This window comes from Carassius auratus, unplaced genomic scaffold, assembly GCF_003368295.1.
Source record: "Carassius auratus strain Wakin unplaced genomic scaffold, ASM336829v1 scaf_tig00036503, whole genome shotgun sequence".
Classification (NCBI taxonomy): Eukaryota; Metazoa; Chordata; class Actinopteri; order Cypriniformes; family Cyprinidae; genus Carassius; species Carassius auratus.
The window spans coordinates 88,149-110,058 of NW_020526308.1; the positions used below are offsets into that span (position 1 = coordinate 88,149).

The 21,910-nt window shown below is 35.5% G+C and overlaps 2 protein-coding genes across 2 annotated transcripts in view; one reads left to right on the forward strand and one right to left on the reverse strand.

Moving 5' to 3' along the window:
• Positions 1 to 991: 991 nt before the first annotated feature.
• On the reverse strand, positions 992 to 4,725 carry LOC113082583 (biogenesis of lysosome-related organelles complex 1 subunit 2-like). The gene is made up of 5 exons (XM_026254158.1): positions 4,532 to 4,725; positions 4,090 to 4,206; positions 3,877 to 3,996; positions 3,635 to 3,739; positions 992 to 1,431 (listed from the first exon to the last, which is right to left on the reverse strand). Exons 1-5 carry the CDS (start codon positions 4,677 to 4,679, stop codon positions 1,400 to 1,402), a joined length of 522 nt encoding a protein of 173 aa, XP_026109943.1. The 5' UTR covers positions 4,680 to 4,725; the 3' UTR covers positions 992 to 1,399.
• Positions 4,726 to 6,064: 1,339 nt separating this feature from the next.
• The window catches only part of LOC113082582 (ubiquitin carboxyl-terminal hydrolase 24-like), a 29,426-nt gene continuing 13,580 nt past the window's right edge, over positions 6,065 to 21,910 (forward strand). The window contains exons 1-8 of the mRNA XM_026254157.1: positions 6,065 to 6,097; positions 6,195 to 6,419; positions 19,170 to 19,338; positions 19,425 to 19,492; positions 19,630 to 19,773; positions 20,815 to 20,937; positions 21,294 to 21,329; positions 21,447 to 21,512. Of these exons, the coding sequence (XP_026109942.1) occupies positions 6,065 to 6,097; positions 6,195 to 6,419; positions 19,170 to 19,338; positions 19,425 to 19,492; positions 19,630 to 19,773; positions 20,815 to 20,937; positions 21,294 to 21,329; positions 21,447 to 21,512 (864 nt within the window). The remainder of the gene's footprint in view (positions 6,098 to 6,194; positions 6,420 to 19,169; positions 19,339 to 19,424; positions 19,493 to 19,629; positions 19,774 to 20,814; positions 20,938 to 21,293; positions 21,330 to 21,446; positions 21,513 to 21,910) is intronic.

Below are 21,910 nucleotides of genomic sequence, written 5' to 3' on the forward strand. Positions count from 1 at the left end.
TTCTAATAAAAAGCCAAAATTATGAAGTATGAACTTGCAATTCTGAGAAAAAATGTCAGTTGTGATATAAACTCTAAAAAAAACTGTGAGATAAACTTGCAATTGATTGAGATGCAAACTCAGAATTATGAGAAAAAGATAATCACCTGCTTTAAAAAAGAAAAACATTATTTATCCATCTGCTGCCTACAAGTACTTCCTTTAGCTGCATAACTGTAAAGTGAAGGACAGCTTATCATTTCTTTAAAAGATAAAGAAAACCTGCTATCAGCGAGTAGAGACAGTCTTTATATTGGCTCAGTGTTGTTTATGTGTCAAGTGTGTTTAAGTTTAAAGAGCAAATATATCAAGGGAGAGAGAATAACATTGTGACATTATAAACAGCAAGTGTGTGTGAAGTCAAAATCAAAGTGAGAACGAGTCAAATTTGGTTTGTTCTTTAAACCATTTCAAATTGCAAAAATATCAAATATGTCAAAGACCTACGGTGTACTGTTAAATGTTTCATATTAAATAAGACACTTTAGAAGAGTAACGTTATTAAATGAATGTGGGTCAATACAGTAATGGTTCTGGACTGTTACACTGTCTTTAAGTAAATGAAACAGCCCCATGCCGATTATTTTGGTATCCTGACATTGGAGCCTGAACATATGATCCATTGGCCACTATCTCTGTGGATGAGCGCCTCACCATACATGGCTCTGGATCTATCACTGTGGCTTACAGTCAAATTCAGGTTAAAGGTTGAGTCAGACTATGTGTGGGCTTCATATGCCCTCTGGTGGATATGGAGAGAGAGAGGTATGAATCACATCAGTTCATAAATATAAAACAAAACATAAGAAGAACTGCATTTGTTCCTTGTATGACTATATCATCTAACAGCAGCTGCACAAATGCAGCGGTATATAAAGTAATTTAAAGTGTGTTAAATATGAGGTATGTTTGTTAACAGCACCATATTAATAAAATATGGAATAACATTCACTTCACTCTTTTTTTTATTTTATTCTAAAAGTTCACAAAAATGACATTTTAGTTAGGTTAAGTTTTAAAAATTTTCAAAAAAGCATTTGCTTTTTTTCAACCGCAAACATACAAAATCATCTTTAACAACATATACTGTACAGGTTTATCTGTATTCATGCCTTTTCGAGTCTTAAATGTGTATTTTGAAATCAGGAGTTGGTCAGAAAGCATGTCAACTCCTGCATTCAATCTTATGTACCTAAGGTTACTTGCTTTACAATCCATACTCCGAGACTACGACACTGCCATGGTGTATGTGTGTGATATCAGTCTGAAGACGGTTTAGTGCATAAAACAAACAAATATCTCTGAGAGACTTCCAGATATATTTTGAGGATCACTACTTTGAAGGAGTCCCTAGTCATTTTCACCGCTTCTCCAGTTTCTTAAACTTGGCCTCTGTGAATAAACACACAAACAATTAGACAAGTGAACCACAAAATACTGAGAGTACTTCAGTTACACATCGGAGTATTATTTTAATCTCACAAAATGAGCTCACTACTATAACAAAAGAGAAACCAGAGCATTTATTTGGTCTTATAGCACCATCTAATGTCCATTTAATCAACTGTTCAGTGATACATTCAGGGGTCAGTTCTTTTTCAAGAGGGGAGTATAATAATGTGAGTATTGCTGTAACTGTCTACAGACCTACATATAAAGAAACTAATGATTTCATTAAATTAGTAGGCAAAAAAAAATATATATATCATAAGCTGACTTTGAATGATGGTCAATTTAACATTACAAGAGATACAGTACTTTTCAATCAATACGTATGATTCATTATTTGATTTCAGATCAACTGCAAAAGTAAAATGGTTATAAAAAGTAGCTGCACAGCAAAATTGTGTGTGTTGATCATTTGAAGTGGGAGCCAACAGAGCAGACGGCTGTATTGATTATGATTAGAAATTCTCTCTTCCAGACAGGACACAGATTGCTCTTCAAAGAGTGCAACAGGGATTGCATTTTTCTGCATTTTAGCACTTCTGGTTCCGTCATCCTGAAGTCAATGTTTTTTTTGTTTGTTTGTTTTTTTGACCAGGTGTTGAGTTAAATGCTTGACATAAGGTCTGTGGTGAATGCAAGCAAGATATTTTCATGTTTTATTCTACCATTTAAGACACAGCAGAAATAACTACTTTTTTTTTTTTTTTACAGCTCGTCTTAAAAAAAAAAAAAAACATTTGGTAACATTAGACATCAACTCGAGGAATTAAACTCATCTACATATTAGTCCACTTTTTTGACTGTATTTAGACTTCAGAACTGGTAAAAACTGTGTTCGTTTGTGAAGATTATCATGATGATGAACAAAAAGTGCAAGAATCATAAACTTTTGTTGCTCACAGAGCTTATTTTCTGCAATAATCCAAATGGTCAACCTATGGTCATGACCCTTTTGTTTTCAGTAAGTTTAGATTAGGTTCAATCAAAATAATTCAGTTCAAACAAACCTAATGTTGTCCTTCATAATTTATGTCATTAATAACTCACCCTCATGTAGTTCCAAACCCGTAAGACCTCAGTTTATCTTCAAAACACAGTTTAAGATATTTTAGATTTAGTCCGAGAGCTCTCAGTCCCTCCATTGAAGCTGTGTGTACGGTATACTGTCCATGTCCAGAAAGGTTATAAAAACATCTTCAAAGTAGTCCATGTGACATCAGAGGGTCCGTTAGAAAAATACATTTTGGTCAAAAAATAGCAAAAACTACGACTTTATTCAACATTGTCTTCTCTTCCGTGTCTGTTGTGAGAGAGAGTTCAAAACAAAGCAGTTTGTGATATCCAGTTCACGAACGAATCATTCGATGTAACCGGATCTTTTTTGAACCAGTTCACCAAACTCGAGCACGAGTCAGTCTTTTGTTCATTATCTGGCTCGGCTCTGTATTCATCTTCATCTCTCTCTTCACAGCAGTTCAGTCAGTGTACTGTTTGAGTACATGAATTATATTGATTTGTTTGATTTGTTTGAACTCAGAGGGAGTGTCAGCCACATTAAAAAAGTTAACAGCTTAAGTCATTTGTGGATTAATTCGTATTGGAGATGCAAATCGTTTAAAACTATTCAGTTCGATTTGGCGAATTGGTTCAAAAAGATCCGGTTACAGCGAATTATACATTCGGAAACGAATATCACTACACTGCTTTGTTTTCAACTCTTTCTCACACAACAGACACGGAAGAGAAGACAATGCTGAATAAAGTTGTAGTTTTTGCTATTTTTGGACCAAAATATATTTTCGATGCTTCAACAAATTCTAACTGAACCTCTGATGTCACATGGACTACTTTGATGATGTTTTTCTTACCTTCTGGACATGGACAGTAGACCGTACACATAGCTTCAATGGAGGGACTGAGAGCTCTCGGACTAAATCTAAAATATCTTAAACTGTGTTCCGAAGATAAACGGAGGTCTTAGGGGTTTGGAACGAAATGGTTAAGTTATTAATGACATAATTTTGCTATTTGGGTGAACTAACCCTTTAAATTAATATGAACTATATAAAAGCAAATAATAAAACAGTACAAAAAAAAAAGAAAAGCTCCCAGTGTTCTCCAGAGAGCTGTTGGTTTTTGTACTCACCCAGTTTCTTTGAATATGTGTCTAGTTTATAAGCAGCCTGTTCCAGAGCCGTAACCTGCTCCTCGATCTGGTTAATCTGATCCAGATAAGGCTGCAAACTGGCATCTAAAGCCAAAAATAAGAACATAATTTATGATGATCAATATATGGCTTGAATACTGACTAATGTTATTAACCAAATCACAAGGTTAATAAAACCCTATAACACTGGCTGATTGTATATACTGCTGCTGTTTTCTCACATTTCTGGTTGAGATCTTGTAGATTGCGGCTGATGTTGATGGATATGTCCTTCATCTCCATGTACTTCAGACTGCTGAGTTTGTTCATGTTCTCCAGGAGTTTGTAGTCCTCACAGGTTGCTGAGTAAACAGAACAAAGATTACACACAAACTTCTATATAGAAGTTGAAAGAGAGAGAAATATATGAATTATTGCTCTTCTATTATCATTACCGGTGAGCTCTCCCTGTAAGAAAACTGCCATTTTGTCAAACATGTCTCTGCAGAGCTCATTGATCTGAGGTTGAGCGGGTTCAGTGGCCTCCTCTGCTGTCTCCACTCCTCCGTCATCTGGTACAGACAGCATAGCAAACACTTTTAGAGTCCTACTAGTGAACTGTTTATCTAGGCTTCATTTTTAAGCACTAACGTTAAATGTATTTGATACCCACTAGATAGAAAGGTTACTGGATTTTGAGACACAGACAGTCTAGGTACAAATGCACACAAAACGCATCATTCTCTTTGGAAACTGGACAAGTGAAATACCCCGAAACAGGTTGCATTAACTCAAAAATAAGACCCAAACACAACAACACTGGAGAGCTGAGAGAATCGTAATAGATGAAGTTGCATTGACTTGCACACAAGCTGGTCTGTTTATAAAACGGCTTACTGTTATTACTGGATCTTTTGGCTTTTTGGTTGTCTGTCGCATCGTTCGCGGCCGCCTCTGTCTCGTGCTCGACGGTGAGGTCTGTCGGGGGAACCGGGGCTTTACTGATGCTCTCCATCGCCGCGGCCTCCTCTCCCGTGGCTGCCATGTTCACATCACATGATCACATGACCAACCAGTTTCACGTGACTCCTCGTTTCTGTTTTTTTTTTCTCTCTCTCTCTCTCTATTATGCAGAGAAATAAAACCGAATTCTTTTTAAATCTGGTGAAACGAAACTCATACAAGTATTTTTTTTTTTTTTTTTTTTTTTTTGATAAAAATGATAACGTGGTCGGATTTGATACTCTTGCTTCTTTTGTATGTAATATAACTTTTGGCGTGCATGTCAGATACAGTTCCTAAATAAGAGATGTTAAATATAAAGGTGTATCATTAAGGGTTATAATTAATAAAGTATATGTCAAAACCCACATGTTTCATATACAGATATGGGTGGGGCTGCGTGACAACTCTGCCAACTTAAAAAGAGTGGAGCAAAGAACAATGAGCTTCTATCAAGTGTATTTCCGGCCGAGTGCATTTCAAATAATGATTATTTCATGTATTTTCATGTGGATTCTAAATGCTATATAAATACATACATACATACAGAGAGACACAGAGAGAGTCGATATAATTAATTAAAATTAAATTAAATTAAAAACCAGGCACAATAAGATGATAAAATAAACGAATAAGTAACTGATCAATTTCTAATCTGCTTAATATCATATTCTACTATTTTACAAATTTTTACACATATATGAATGATCAGGGATATGATATACAATTATTACACATATAAATAAATACAAACACACACACATATATATACATACATACATATATATACATACATATACATATATATATATATATATATATATATATATATATATATATATATATATATATATATTATATATATATATATAAAATCCGCATTCAAACTACTACACATTAAATGACACTTGAAAGTAAAATGCTTGTATATACAGTAAACACTATACATATACATATATATGATATATATATATATATATATATATATATATATATATATATATATATATATATATATATATACATACATATACATACATATATATATATATATATATATATATATATATATATATATATATATATATATATATATATATGCACACACACACACACACACACACACACACACATATATATATATATATATATATATATATATATATATATATATATATATATATATATATATATATATAGTGTTTACTGTATATACAAGCATTTTACTTCCAATGTCATTTATGTGTAGTAGTTTGAATGCGGATTTTTTTATTTGACCTTTATTTTGAAAAGTGTTTCCGTCTACACCCACCTAGCGATCGATTGGCGTCGCCCGATTCACAGGCTTGGCGTGGCCCAGCCCGCCGCCCTCTGCCTGTGACGGGAATCCATCGTGACAGGATACCAGCAGCACCACCGACTGTAAACATGGCGGCGTGCACAGCCGGATGCCTGTGCTATGTGCCCCCTTACTGAAGCCCGGATCATCGACACACTTCCATGATGGAGACAGAGGAGGAGCAGCATATGACCACGCTGTTATGCATGGGCTTCCCAGACGCGGTGGCCATCCGGAAAGCCCCTGCGCCTGGCCAAAAACGACATCAACGAGGCTGTCGCGCTGCTCACCAACGAAAGCCCGGGACTCGGATACGGCTACGAGCCGATGGAAAGCGGCCCTTCCCCGGGCTCCGGCCTCAGCGGAGACGGCGAGAGCAGCGGGCGCACGGGCACCGGAGGGTTTGATCCTCCGCCTGCGTATCACGATGTCGTGGAAAGTGAGGTATGATTATGAAACGCGTGCATTTTTTATATCAACCACCGGGACTGTCATAAACCGGAGAGAAAGGCGAGCGCACGCCTTTATCGTCTCTGCTTAAACATGCATTACCTGTTGTGCATGCGCTTGCAACACCTGATGAAGATGGCAAGATATTCTCGCTTAATGTTGCGTCCTTACAAATCAATTCAGCACAGGCATTCATTCACATGCCAGCAGAAGTTAAAGGATCTTGGGGGATGGGTGTCGTAGATTGCATTTAAACGCATGACTTGTTAGTTTACTTTGCTTTTATTTGCGTGTTGATAGGGAAGCGTTCAGCCAATGGAGTGTGTTTCCTCCTGATCAATTATTAAACTAATCTCTGTTAAGCAATAGCTGGAAACGTGTGGCTGATGATTTTCATGTCAGTGTGTTAAACCATCGAGTGTCATTAGACTGCAGCATGCCGTCTGTTGTATTATCTCTGATATTGAACAGTATTACTGGGTTCAGTTGATCAGGCTTTGAGGAGCTGCTGTTTATTAACGTGCATATGAATTCAGTTTTGTCTGCTACTGTGCTTGGGGTCTGCAATCCCACAGGTCTCAAATTATTATTTGGATTATGATACAAGCGTTCTGCGGGTCTTAACGAGATCTTAATTCACATTTCCACAAATCACAAGTTGATTTGAAAGGTCTTGAATTGAAATAGAAATTAATGAAATGATGTTATTAAATGTTGCATGTGCTTATATATATTTTTATAATATAAAATTAAAATGTGTTTAAGTCCTGTTTTCTGAAAAAAGTAATTGCGTGTATGTTTAAAACAAGCAAATATTGCCAACGGGGTATGAAAACTTGTATTTCTAATAAATTAAAATTATTATTTTTTTCTAAGCCCATTGGCAAATATTTGTTTTAATCTCAAACTCTTGTCCGGCTCGATTTCTCATAAAACCAAAAAAAAAAAATTCATTTGTGCAATTTTGCTTCCCAAGTAAATGTGTTTTGATTTAAGAATCCGTAAAATGAAACAAAATGCTGAGAAAAAGCACTGCTTTTTTTTTTTTTGCAGTGTGATCAGAATGTATGTTACAGTAAAAGTCACTTCACAGGCTAGTGGATGACAAAAAGTCATTAATTTAGATATTTTTCTTCTAATAAAATAATTAAAAAGTAATAGAGACATGTTGTAAGTTGTATTTTCAAACTTTAAAGCATTGTTATACAGCGTTTCCTAAATCTTAAAAACTCGTATATTTATTTACCTTTGTATAACTCGCAGAAGCCCTGGGGTAAACAGCATTAGTTATGTGTAAAGCTTGTCTGATATGAGGCCACTGAGTCTGATATAGGCTATTTCCCAACTGTTGCAGTGTTTCTTTCGCCGTTTCCCTCGTGAATTCTTTGACCTGTTGGTCAACCGCAGTCCAAACTGAAAACTAAGTGCTGTGATTTTAAGTGACCATGTGGGTCAGTGCAGCTAAGTCTTGACTTCAGCCTGTGTGAAAAAGCCCTTTAAATATGTATCAGTGTTACTTCAACCATTGGTTTTAACAGTGCTGAAAAGCAGATTGTTGTAGCTATTTGGGGAAATAACATTTTTAAATATACTACTAATCTGATGATATTCCTGCATGTTCGGTTCTGGTGTTTTTCTAACCAAGATTTTCAATCAAGTTGCCGAATATATTTTACACTGAATAAACTGTCCGACTTTCAAGTAGGCCTGGATGATGCGGACCAAAAATCACGTATTTTGTATTCTTAGGTTGAAAGGTGATACACATCATATAGCACAGTATTTTAATTTTCTTTTTTTTAATATTTAAATTTCAATTCGATATCACGATGCACTGCAACCTCAGTTTTTACATTTTACTTCACATAAACGCAATAAACGCAAGCAGTCAGATATATGAACTGAACCTGACCTGGTTTCTCAGGTTTGTGGCATTACCCACTGTGGATTTTACTTGTGTGCGACATGATTTACACACAGCGTGTCTTCTCCAGGTCATGCTTACCAGGTTGTTTGTAAAAGCCAAAATGTGCCCAGATGTCGGCTTTTAGGCTACGTCCACACGAAGCCTGAGCTTACCTCAATCAGATCTTTTTTTTTGCCTCGTTCTAAAAAAAAAATCCCGTCCACATGGCTAAAAATATCTTCGTCCAAACAAACCCAGTGAAACCGACTGAAAACGATCAGTATGTGGCGCTGTCATTTTGCCACAGAGCTGCACTAAAAATGAAGAAGAAGACTCGGAGCATGCGCATAAACCTTGCGCGCTGTTTACAAACCACTTTTGTTATTGCTCTTATGTGATTTAGTGGTGTCTTACTAGGGTCTACACGTGGGGTGATGACATCATCGTTTCAGAAAATATACACAAAAACGCGTTTTCAGATTTATCCACTCTGGGACCTGGTTTTAAAAAATAGCAGTTTCACCTTCCAAAAATGCCGGATCTGTGTGTCTGCACAATTAATCGAATTTCTAATCACGATTACAATTATGGATGCCACAATTACGTAATCATTGAAAGCGGCAATTAATCGTTCAAAGTAGGGCTGTAACTATCGAATATTTTAGTAATCAAGTATTCTACCAATAATTCCATCGATTAATCGAGTAATCGGATAAAATGTGTTTTTCACTGTCACAAAAATGGACTGATGACTTCCTTGTTCTATAAAGTCCCTCCTTCAGAAATACATAACAAGTTCTGATTGGGCCAGCGGTTCCTGTGTTGTGATTCGACAGCAGCTGAGCGCAGGCTGCCCTCCTGGTAACGCGATTGGATTAGTTTTGAGAAGCAAAACTAGAAGTTAGGAGTAGATTTGATAGTTGTGGGGGTATTCAAAATAAAGATCATTTAATCATACAATTACTATTGTTTTTCATTAATAAGTGCATTCACTAATAATATTTCATGTTTATTTATTGTTTATTTTTCTTTTGTTTATTGTTTATACAGATTTAAAATTAAATCACTAAGCTTGATTTAAGATGCATACAAAACAGGTGCATAACAGGTGCCAAATCTATTTTTATGTACAGAAAAGGTATATATTCCACTCTTAAATGTACCATTATCTTTCTAGCATATGGAACTTACCAACTTAAGTGATTATGTGTGGTTTAGCAGCAAATTGAAGAAAAGTTTGTGTGTCTTCTTACTTTATACACACAACAAAATTTGATTTCTTTATGATTTGATATTTTATAATAGTGATTCAAATCAGTTGAGATGGCAAACAATTCACAATAAAAATGAAGTAGGACTTTTTATTGAATGTATCTCTGAGGGGGACTGATTATCTTTTAAAAAATGTACGAGGTATTTTCTTTTCATCTTGCCTCTGAGAGATGCATATTAATATATAGTTCATAAGCAGCTCTGCTTCGTTTACAGTGGTAACCCGGGAAACACTGTATCATTGCTGTTTATAAGCGCCACCTGCTTTTATGAAGCTACGTTAATAGTTTTTGTGAAGAAAACAAAAAATAATTATTTAATTCAACAATTTCTTCTCTTCGCTGCAAATTCACCAGAGGACCACGACACACGTACTTTGCCAAAATATGAGATGAATTCAATTGATTACATTTTAAAAATGTATTAATGTTAAGATTTTATGAATTCATTTGATTTTCAAAATGTTTTATAATAAATTTGCATTTACATAAAAAGCCAAAATAACACATTTTAACAGTTAACACAGAATCTTTGAAAACAATAAAATATATTTCTTTGGGCACTAATATATATATATATATATATATATATATATATATATATATATATATATATATATATATATATATATATATATACACATTTTATTTTTAATAAAAATAATTTTTTACTTTTTTAAAGTTGATTAGACATCATTTTTTATTATTAAAACAAAAAACTAAAATATTTGAACCATTGAAACAGAATCCAAAAAACAAATAATAATAATTTGACAATAAAACAAAAGTTGGGACACATAAAACTGCTTTCATAGAGCCCTATGTTTGTGATGCAATTATGAAGGTCTTTTTTTTGGACATGCCTGGCTGCTTTGTTTACTCCTGGTCTTGTATGTCACATGTTGCAAGTGCCATGTATCAGGACTATAAATAGAGCTGGCAGGCCTGGTCTGGAGTGTACTGGTACACACACGGGGTCTCTAGTTACCCAGCCGCTCCGCCCAGCACTGCGCAATGCAGTGGGGAACAACAAACAACTCGCTCAAATCACAACTTGCAGGATCACTTGCAGAGGTGCATTAGGAATAGAGAACATCATTCTAGGTATTAGGCAACAAACACATTAACACAGATGTCATAGGCATAGGACCAATTAGTTCACACATAGGGGAGGATTGAACCCTCTGAGGCTGTGTGTTTATCAGGCAGTGGGCCCTACACACACACCTCACCCCGATCGCACCATGGCAACAGGTTTGGAATGTGCCATGTGACCTTACATTGCCCCCAAAGACCAGAGGCCTCCTGACAACACAAACTCTCTCTCGTCTCTTTAAATCATTGCACATGAACAACACGCCAACCTTAGATTGACTGTGTTTGTTTCGAAACATTCATATTACAAATTGGAAGAATGACCTAGAAGCCTTCTAAATGGGCTCAGAATGTTTTCACAGAATGTTTGCACAGCAAAATTATTATTATCTCCATCGATGCCAGTAAAACTCGGAAATTTAGAGTAGGACAATACAAGTGTCCAGTTACATACTCACATGTTTATTTCCATAATCAAAGGCACCCTTATGCTAGACAAAATGTGATTCTTGACCTTTATGAACAGTACACAAGTATGCAGGCTTAATAATATAGCATTAAAACTGTTCTGTGTATTATGTATTTCGGCAGAATTAACTGTTTGTTATTTATTTAATGAAGTATGAGTGATCCCTGCTGGTGTTATGGTGCGTCTCTCATCTTTAATTTTGAGACCGCGCTCTTCACCCCATCCTTGATGTGTGTGCTCGTCTGTGTGGAAGCTCACAGTTTCTGAAGTGAGGAGGGAATATTTGCTTTATTTATTAGTTTTTTCTGTTTCAGCTATGGCTCTGTATGTCCATGTGTCCATCAGTTTACACTGTAATGATGCTTGCAAAATCGGTCTGTTTTAAAACTAAAATGTGGAAAACAGACGTTTGCTCATGCTGAGAGATAAGCAGATGTATGTGTGTGAGGAAATATCATATATGGTGTTAAGAAAATAAATGACACCACAGATAAGAAGAATTCCTATTCTCTGTTTTTATTTGAGCTCTATAAGATAAGGCATGTTCGTTACTGTTCCTGTCTGGAACTATTTTTTAGCTTAAGGACAATATTTAACGAAACTTGCATACATTTTAACATACATTTTTGGCTTCGTGTCATGCCTAACAACGTCCTTCAGCTGTGACTTATTCACAATACAGCACGGCTTCTTGTAACTTATTGCTTACATATTACTTGGGATATATTATATTGTTTGTCACTTATATTTTATTTTAACAAAACTATTAAATATAGTCTTTCACAAACCTCTATTAATATGTGTTGCTTAAATTTATTTGTAGAATTTAAAATGATTGCTTTTAGTTATTGTTTTGTTTATAATGAAGTTTTTACGTAATGTATTGTGATTTGTTTAGAATAAAAAGAATATAAGTATAGAATTGTAATATTGGGGTATTATTCTATATTATAATATAATATTAAATGTTTAAAATAATACCTGCTTTATTACCTGCATATCTAAAGTCTTCAGTGTCACATGATCCTTCAGAAATGATCCTTTAAATATACATAATCCTTCATATGATTTTGTGCTCAAGAAACATTTATTATTATTATTATAGTTAAAATCACTTGTGATGCCTAATATTTTTTGTTATTTGTAATTTTTTCTGAATTCCTCAGTTCAAGAACAGCAACAGCATTTATTGGAAATATAAATATTTTGTTATCTTTTGTGATCTTCTCTTGTGATCTATTTTTTCTTGATGAACACGTTAATTAAAAAAAAAAACGTTAAAAAAAGACCCCAAATGAACTCTTCAAACATGGAAACCTTTTAAATGACACCGTGGTATAATCGTAATATGAGGTTGTCTTAGTTGGTTAAATTTCAACCAACACCACTTCCCCTGTCATTTACATGGGTTCTATTTTCACACAGTTCCCTGAGGAGGCTTTTAATTTAGTTTAGCAGGCAAAAGTGTTCATATCAACATGTATGAATCAACTGTCAGTAGCGACCTTTTCCTGTCATCATTTTAATTAACATTTACAAATATAGATCAAAAGAGAGTTACGTCATAACATGTACTGTAACTATGTGCAAATGGAACTTATGTGGGTTGTAATTTGCATATTTTCCTACTTAGAACAGACTTGAAATGTTCAGATAAGAGATTTTCCAGATACAGTGGTATTTATATCTTTAGTATACACATTTATGTGATCAGAATATTAAAATAAGCCCCAGCTCGACTTCTGTGGTCTCTATTTCTGTCGCTCTTTTTTCGGAGGTCCTCACAGTGCAGATGGTTGTTTCCTCCAACAGAAAACAGAATAAGTAATTTGTTCCTGTTGCCTCTCTTTTGCTTCCCCAGCGCTTGCCTCTCCTCTCACCCTGCTCAGTGCGTCTTGTTTCTCCTGAACACAGAAACTGTCAGACTCCGTCAACAGAAACGCACAGATCTTTCACAAATCAATCGCTCCTCTAGAGCAGTTTAAAGTTTCTGTTGCAGATATTGTAATGAGATCATGTAGATAACTCTAATAACAACTCCACTGTAAACTCAAACCATAACAATCTTTGACATCTGCCATTGTGACTTATTTCTACCTCATTTCCACTGCAGACAAACGTCCTTCTTTGTCATTTCTCAAACGATATAATGTGAAATAGGACATTTTGCCGTAGAATTATTTTTTACTGCTCTTTTAAATATATGTATATACATGTGTGTGTGTGTGTGTGTGTTGTGTGTATGTAGCCTTGCATCATACATCGCTATGCTATAGGCGTTGGTCCTTTTTTTTTTTGCCTGAAAGTTTATAGGGGTCATGACATGGATTTTTTTTTTATGTCTCTTGAAGTTTACGTATAATAATTTCCTAACTTTAGTCTGAACCTCTCTCTACAATGCCCTGTTTTTAAGGGGCGTGTCCTTTTCAGTAATTGGCCACTGTTATGATTGGCTAACGTCATTGCGTAGGAAACCGTAATGCTCCTCACTGTTGCGTTTTGTCAACATGTGATGCAGCTGCAGTCAGTTCTACTACCACTTCATATTTCAACAATTGTTTTTGTGAACTCTCCCTGACACTGTGCCTCATTTACAAAACAAAATCCTCCGAACAATCCTCAGACACGATCTGAGTTGCCATTAAAAATAAACTATGCAATTGTTCCTTATGCTGGAATCCTTCGGTCATCTGTACGTGAACTGTTTAAACGCGTTAAAGTGAATGTTCTTTTGCTCCATTTGTCAGATTGACGACACACTCAAGCGTGTGGACTGTTTCAGAAAGCAAACGCACATCTAATTAATGTATCCAGTGTAGACAAGATGGCGTCAGTGATTGTAATATCTTTTTGCATTTGACGCAACACTCACATTCAGCATGATCAAGTGTCAAGTTGTTAGCAACTGAACGCCAGTGGGTGGTTCCTATACTAAGAAGATGATTATTTATTGATGTCTTGCTTTGGAGGCAGTGTTTATGCAAATGGACCCTTGGATCCTAAACGAGACGTTTTTGAAGCTTGATCAAATAAATATTTGTTTGTAAGGAGGAGGATGTCTTAAGCTATGAAACTTGCAGGATGTTTTAATGGTACAAAGACCTCTTATATGCCAAAAGATTAAGGCAAATTTGATTTCTTATGTCATGACCCCATTTTTGCTAATGTCTTCTTTATCTTTGATAAAGACATTCAGTTTAAGTTAAATGTGGAACATACTACATGAGAGTATGATTACTGTACTGAAATGTACATTGTACAATCTATACTGACCAAATATTAATGCAGAGAAATGCAAAAAGTTAATTTAGCACAGATTTGTGATGATTGAGGCATTACTTGTTAAACAGTCTAGTTGTGAAGAGGCTATTCTTGAAATATGCAACTAATCTACAACAACTGCCTGTGGAAAGCAAGAGTGGCATTAAAAGTTGTCTTTATGACCAAGATATACCATGGTGCTTGGTCAGATGATTTAAGTTCCTGCGTGACTGTCCTTTTGACATCATTCACAGCACACAAATGACGTCTAGTCAAAGCGTAAAACTCCTCAGAATCAATGAAACCTCTCTGTCGCAGTTGCTCCTCTCAGTTTGAGCTCAGCTTAGTGTTAAACCTGCTTCATAATGGCTCTTTAATAAGTAAATAGTAACAGATGAAGTTCAGTCAGTTCAAAAGAAGCTTAATTTAACCCTTAAACGCAGACCCTGTCCACAAGGAGGAATTCACTACAAATCCCTGATTTAAAAATGGATCCCAATTTTCCCTTCCTGACATTGAAAAACACTGATTTCCGGACTTTGGGAATGGCATAGACATCTGACATTCCCCTATGGAACAGAAAGAGTGAAGGTGACTTTCACTCTGTGTTGTTGTGCTGTCTTTCCAGACCTGATTGCACATTCACTTATTCCTCTCACTCAAGGGCAAACATATGCCTTGTATACTAATATTCCCCTGGAAGAAGTGTTTCCTGTTTGCCGAGTCCTCAGTTGCGCAGTAATCTGCTGCAGTGTGTACACTGATAATCACAACCATTCACAACCATTGAAATATCTGGCCTTTTAAAGTTGCTATATGATTTCAGCAAAGCTTAACATAAATAGCCTCAGAAGTCAGCTGCCAAGCTTATTTCATTTTGCACTCTACTCAACAACAACAAATCTGTGCTGCTAGGATCTGCGCTAGTTGACTGGGTAACCACACTCCAGATTGCAGCATTAATTATGAATGTGAAACAGATGACGTAGGTAATACATTAAATTCGGCTTAAAATGAGATATGTGGAAGTCACACAAGACGTTTAAGGACATTTGTTAGTTTTGAAATGAAGAATAAAAAGTCCGACATACATTAGTCAGGCTAATTATTCAGATGTTTGTCTTGAAGCTCTCCTTTAATATTTTTGAATGAATTTTAAGTAGGTATTGCATTAAATTAGATTTCTAGTAGGTATTATATAAAATAAATTAAATTTCAACAATGTTGTGTTTATTTGCAATTTTTTCTATAATTGTTGTGGTGGGTTTAAGTAAGTTGTGTTATGAAGGCCTTTCTTTGGAGTTATTGAGCAATGTTTATCCTGTTTCTTAGATGTTGGTTCTCTTCAAACATTCGTTCGGTATCTCATTATGGAAATAGCCTTGAGCATGATCAATTCTGGAAGTGCCAATTTCACAACGACTGTCCGTTGACAGACCAATCACGACAGTAATGCAGGGAGTCCCACCTCCCTCATTATTTCACTTCTAGTGGTCCCTACTTCATTCTCATTTTCTTCTAGTGAAGATCCTTATTGGAAGCTATCCTCAGCAGATCCTCATAATATTAGCCACTTAACCGTTCACGGACAAGCCTTACTTTGGGGTACGTCGCTGAACGTGGCTGCTTTTTGTTTTGCTTCCTGCAGAAATGAATGAAGTTGCTCCGTAGGCCTAGTGCAGCTGGGCAGAGATAATGGGCAAGATTTCTCCTGAACATCCTCCCCTCTTTGACTCGGACCCTTCGGCGGGGGACAAAGAGGAGGAGGAGGAAGATGATCGAGGAGGATTTGGAGGAAGACGAAGATGATGCTATCCTCCTGATGATGAAATTATGACAAAATGTATGCTGCGTCTTCTTAAGACTGGACTACAATGTTATTTGAGGACTACCGGACATTCAAAATGCATCCTATAGTCTATTTTCTTTCAAAATGTGCGTCCCTGTCATTGGATTGTGATTGGATAAGGGCCATTTGCATATCTAGTCTCATCATAGCAGCCGCAGTAGATGGATAGACTAATAAAATGCGAACTAGCGATCTGAAACATTGGCCTTAGCACCTGATGAGGTAGGGATAAGGTAACCAGATGTCCCATTTTTCCCGGGAGTCACAATTTGTTGTCGATTAACTTAAAGTTAGTGAAGGCGGGTTAGGCGAAATCATACTGATAGAAGTGCTCTCTCTCATTCTCTCTCTTTCTCTCTCTCTCTCTCTTTCTCTCTCTCGTGCACGCTCCACTTCCTCAGTTCTCATATACAGCACGCGATCAGTTCTCAGCGCTCAAATACACACACGACAGTCAAAATGTTTATCGTGTAGAGTAGTGGTTTTCAACCTGTGGGCCGCCAATTACTATTAAAATAAATAATATTGTTAATATATGTAAAAATGTCTAAGTCATTACATAATAACATCATTTGATATATATAATTAAATAATAAAAACTAAATATTAAACTGTAACTATGCTTCGACTTTTCGAGGTCGCTGATTGGTTTAAGAATAAACCAACAATTTATATTTTTGCTGCATATGCTACAGAAAAACAAATTCAAACATGCATAAATGGCTGTCAACAGGCTCGACATAAATGGCTGTCAACGTGTTCCCTCCTGACTGCTTGCTCCTCTGACTGTCTACCCGCTAGCACGTCTGGTTTTGTGACCGAGCAAAGGAAATCTTAGTGCGAACAGAGAGATTCACACTCGTGCATTATTTTAATGTGCTTTTGCGTTACAATAACGCGCTCTCGCTGCTGCTTCTGCACAGCTTACACATACTGTAAACACACTGCAAACGGAGTACGTGTGAACCTGTATAATGTTTAACAAATATATTTCAACACCTGAGGCACTGCTACAATTTATGAGCTCTATGAACAATGCATGGCAAAAAAGAAAAAAATCCCTTGACACAGGATTTATTTATTTATATTTTTATAAAAATCTAAAATCTAGAAAGTTTGTTACACCTTTACTATAGTGATTATTTTGACTTATGTCTGTTCTAGAGATGTTACAACTTTTTGATAAATCTTTAATTGGTTTTCTTTTGGAAATATGTTTCAAATTGATCCTGAATGCATTTATGACTGTAAAGCATATGTGTGTGTGTCAAAATTGTGATTGAAATCGAAATCGCAAAATTGATCAAAGAAATCGCGATAGATTTTTTTTTTTCTGTCCATATCGCACAGCCCTAGTTCATTCAATAAATACAGTTAACAATCTAGCTTCTTATACTAAGTTATTAACCCAACAGCTGGGTCAGTTCATTTTTTGCAGTGGGGCGCGCAAACATATGTGTTTGGTTGTGTGGGTCGCGAGTTGAAAAAGGTTGGGATCCACTGGTGTGGAGTATCTCACGTAAATACAGTAGGTTATGGATTTAGTGAACTTGAACAGATGGGTGAAAACTAAACGTGTGTCAGTATTTCATGCATGTGTTCCAGCATTCCAAATTAAATACCTATCTGTCATTAATGTTACCCAACAAAAGATTATATATATATATATATATATATATATATATATATATATATATATATATATATATATATATATATATATATATATATATATAATATTTTTATTAGTTGCTCCTTTTTCACTTCTGTTAAAGGGATAGTTCACCCAAAAATGAAAATTGTCATAACTATTGACAATTTTGACAATTTTTTTAAAGATTTTCCAAATTCAGTCCTTGATTCAAATTTCTCATAAGCTTAATTGATTTTGTCTGAAGAGAGAAGAATTAATCATTATTTTAATTTGAAAACTACATATAAAATAGTACAAAATAAATTTTGGTAACTACAGTTTGGCTAAAACTACTGACTAAAAGTATGGACTAAAAGTTGTCAAAAATGCAATGACTTTTCGTCGACTAAATCTATGAAAAACTCAAATGACTAAAATGTGACCAAGACTATTAAGCATTTTCGTCTCAAGACTAAGACTAAATCAAAAAAAGCCTGCCAAAATTAACACTGGTGACAGAGTTGCAGCGCTTCTGGAACCAACCCTTCTCACATAGGGTTCCTGTTAAAGGTTTCTCTAGGCTAGATTGGGGATGGTCCAACCCAAACCCAAATCTAAAATTGAATTGTTGGTGGCACCTTAGTCTTTCAAAGCCATACCTTCAGACTGATGGCTGAAGGTCTGGAATTCATTTTAGCTTTCGTTGATTCAAGGTATGTTCACTTGACCAACATGTCAAACGACCAATCACAGTTTGTTTCGTTCAGCGTTATGTTTCGGGGTGAGGAAATGTTGCCACAATAACAGACCGGTGTGTAAAACTCTCAGACGTATTTTATAGATTCTATGCCACAGACTTTAAATATTTAACATTCTTTTGAAAATCCAGCATTTAGATGATTCTTATAAGCGCTTGTAGTCACAGTTGTAAACAAACTTCTTTTGTCAGGGGGTTTGGCGCCATTATATCTTTGTTTCCAGGTGGAAAGTTAAAGAACATGACACGCATGTCTCCCGGAAATCCTGTAGAATTCATGATCTGATGAAGAATTTTGACCCTCCTGAAGTGTTTCCACTTTTGTTTCCCATATGCGTGTTTTTTACACTATATTTTTGCTCATAAATAATGAATGCAGCCTTGCTGAACTTAGAGACCCTGGTCCTGATGGAACTGCTTTGAAAGCCTGTACTGTATGAAAAAATAAGAGTAATTGCAAATGTTCATGTTGTGACGCATATATCTTTTTCTGTTTCTTATAGAGGACTAATGATGAGAACGGGAACTGTTCTGGGAACAGTATAGAGTTTCCCACCACTAATCTGTATGAGCTGGAGAGCAGAGTGTTCACTGATCACTGGTCCATCCCATACAAGAGAGAGGAATCACTCGGCAAGTGCCTCGTCGCCTCCACCTGCCTGGCCAGACTGGGTGAGTTCTGATGGTTTTTTATGTACATTTAATGTGTGTAGTCTAGAAGGAAACGTCACATCTGAAATGTATTTTCTTCCCTGTAGGCCTGGCTGATGCAGATGAGAACTGTAAGAGGTTCATTGACCGCTGCATGCCTGAAGCCTTCAAAAAGGTATGTGTGTGTGTGTGTGTGTGTGTTTGAATAAGCAGGCATGTAAACGCATGCACGCTATCAGGTGTTTGTAATAAATTGTTAGAAACGGCTAGATGTGTTATGTTTAATAACTTGGGTGTTAAATGGTGTTGTAGTTGCTGATGTCCAGTGCGGTGCACAAGTGGGGAACAGAGATTCATGAGGGTATCTACAACATGCTGATGCTGCTGGTGGATCTGGTCGCAGAGAGAGTCAAACAGGATCCGATACCCATTGGCCTTATGGGAGTTCTCACTATGGTACACATGCCCTTTTGCTATTACATTAGTAATTGTGGTTGGCTACTACAAAACGCCAGACTAAAAATGGATGATAAAACAACAACAACAAAATTATATATATTTTTTTATAATATTGCCCTTCTATCTAGGTCTACATAATATTAACATTTAAATTTTTTTTTTTTACCAGAAATTAACATTTTTAGCAAATTAACATTTTAAGCAAACAGTTATTGTGGCCACGTAAAGTTATAAACTTTAATATGAGAAGTAAAATACACCGAGACAACATGAAGTTAAAAAAATTATAGATGTTGTAAAAAAAAAAAAGAAAAAGTATCTAAGATGATTGTAGATAAATTAATTTAGTACAAATAAATGTCACAAAATTTTCACCAAATAACTATATTTAATGATTTTTTTTTTTCAGTTAAATGTTTCATTCAATTTATATAAAACAAGTAATTTTTTCATAAAATAATAAATGCATAAATGACATTAATATTTAATACAATACATACATAATACATAAATGTTGTATAATATTTACCTGTGTGTGTGTGTGTATATATATATATATATATATATATATATATATATATACTTTATTGATACAATTTAAAAAACACATTTAAAGTTCACCTAGTTCACCTACAAATTCTGTCATCATTTACTCACCCTTAAGTTGTTCCAAACCTGTATGAGTTTCATTCTTCTGAATACTGTTAACAAAAAAAAGATATTTTGAAAAGTGTCGGGAAACAAACAGTTGCCGGTAGGCATTGACTTCCATAGTATGGAGGGGAAAACATACTATAAAAGTCAACAGGGACCAACAACTATTAGGTTGCCAAACATTCTATGAAATATGTTCTTTTGTGTTTAACAGAAGACAGAAACTATACAGGAACTATTTGGAACAGCATGGCTGAACTAACAACCTTTCGAGAGTTGTGCAATTTTACATCACCAACATATTCATTGCAAATATATTGTGAATATGGACTATATCAGGCCATCTTGGGCTAAACCTGTTTCCCTGTACTTTTTGATTGACAGGCTTTTAACCCTGATAACGAGTATCACTTTAAGAATCGTATGAAGGCCTGTCAGAGGAACTGGGCAGAAGTGTTTGGAGAGGACAACATGTTCGCTGTTTCTCCCAGCTCCAACTACCAGAAGGTACTGCAAATACACGTGTGTGGGTGCGACAGTTGACTTGACAGTCCTCACTCTCAGAAAAACTGGTTTCGTAGATTCCAGCACTCTTGTTTTCAGTAAAATAGTAGTACAGCGTTACCACCCGCTTTGTATGTAATGATGACAATATTGTGTTTTTTGAACCCTAAACCATGTTAACACATTGCATTAAATCAAATAATGTAATAATTGTAAATAATTTTTAGAATCGTCATGTGACCCCTTTAACTGCACAGAAATAAGGACTCATTCATGTTCAAATTCAAAGAAACAAGTTGCATAAAATAAAAAAATTCTACATTGCATGAAATTTATGTTCTGTGTTCTGATTGGACCAGGAACCTCACGGCTGGTTGGTGGACCTAGTGAATCGGGTAAGAACTTAAGTAACACACACTGATAGAAGGAATTGTGTTTTATTGTATTCTTTTATTAGATAAATATATGTGGTGTTCGATGACTCTGAATATGTCTCTGGATTATATCTGCAGTTTGGAGAGATGGGCGGCTTCACAGCAATTCAGTGCAAGCTCCACCAGGAAGAGATAGAGATTGGGGTAAGAATGTGGACGTCTTTGAATGTTACTGATGTACTGTAGAATTGTTATTTTTATTTATGGCATATGTTCATGGCCAATAAAATGGGAGAGTTACTGTTGATATTATTATAATAATTCTAATTGTTGGCTTATCTGTGTCAGGCCAAATTTTGGTGCATCCCTTGTGGAGTGACTTGATTTTACAATTTGCAATGAATGCGACAGAATTATATTCAGTTCAGAATCAAGTGGCATTAATGACTGAGCTAAAACGTTGTTTCCCATAATTGTGATTTCTGTGTAAACACAGATGCGGCTTGTTTATTGCAGATGTAAATCTAAGCTCTGCCAATATTCTGTTATTTTCTCAAATGATTTCTTAACAAACTAATGGATTGGACTAAAACGTAATTGTA

Bases quoted from the DNA above. Each gene is read 5' to 3' on its own strand.
- LOC113082583 (XM_026254158.1), bottom strand. From the start codon at position 4,679: ATGGCAGCCACGGGAGAGGAGGCCGCGGCGATGGAGAGCATCAGTAAA. The intron at 4,207-4,531 runs GTAAGCCGTTTT...TGTCTGTACCAG, and splicing joins CAAAAGATCCAGTAATAACA to ATGACGGAGGAGTGGAGACA. The intron at 1,432-3,634 runs GTGAGTACAAAA...GTTTATTCACAG, and splicing joins CACATATTCAAAGAAACTGG to AGGCCAAGTTTAAGAAACTG.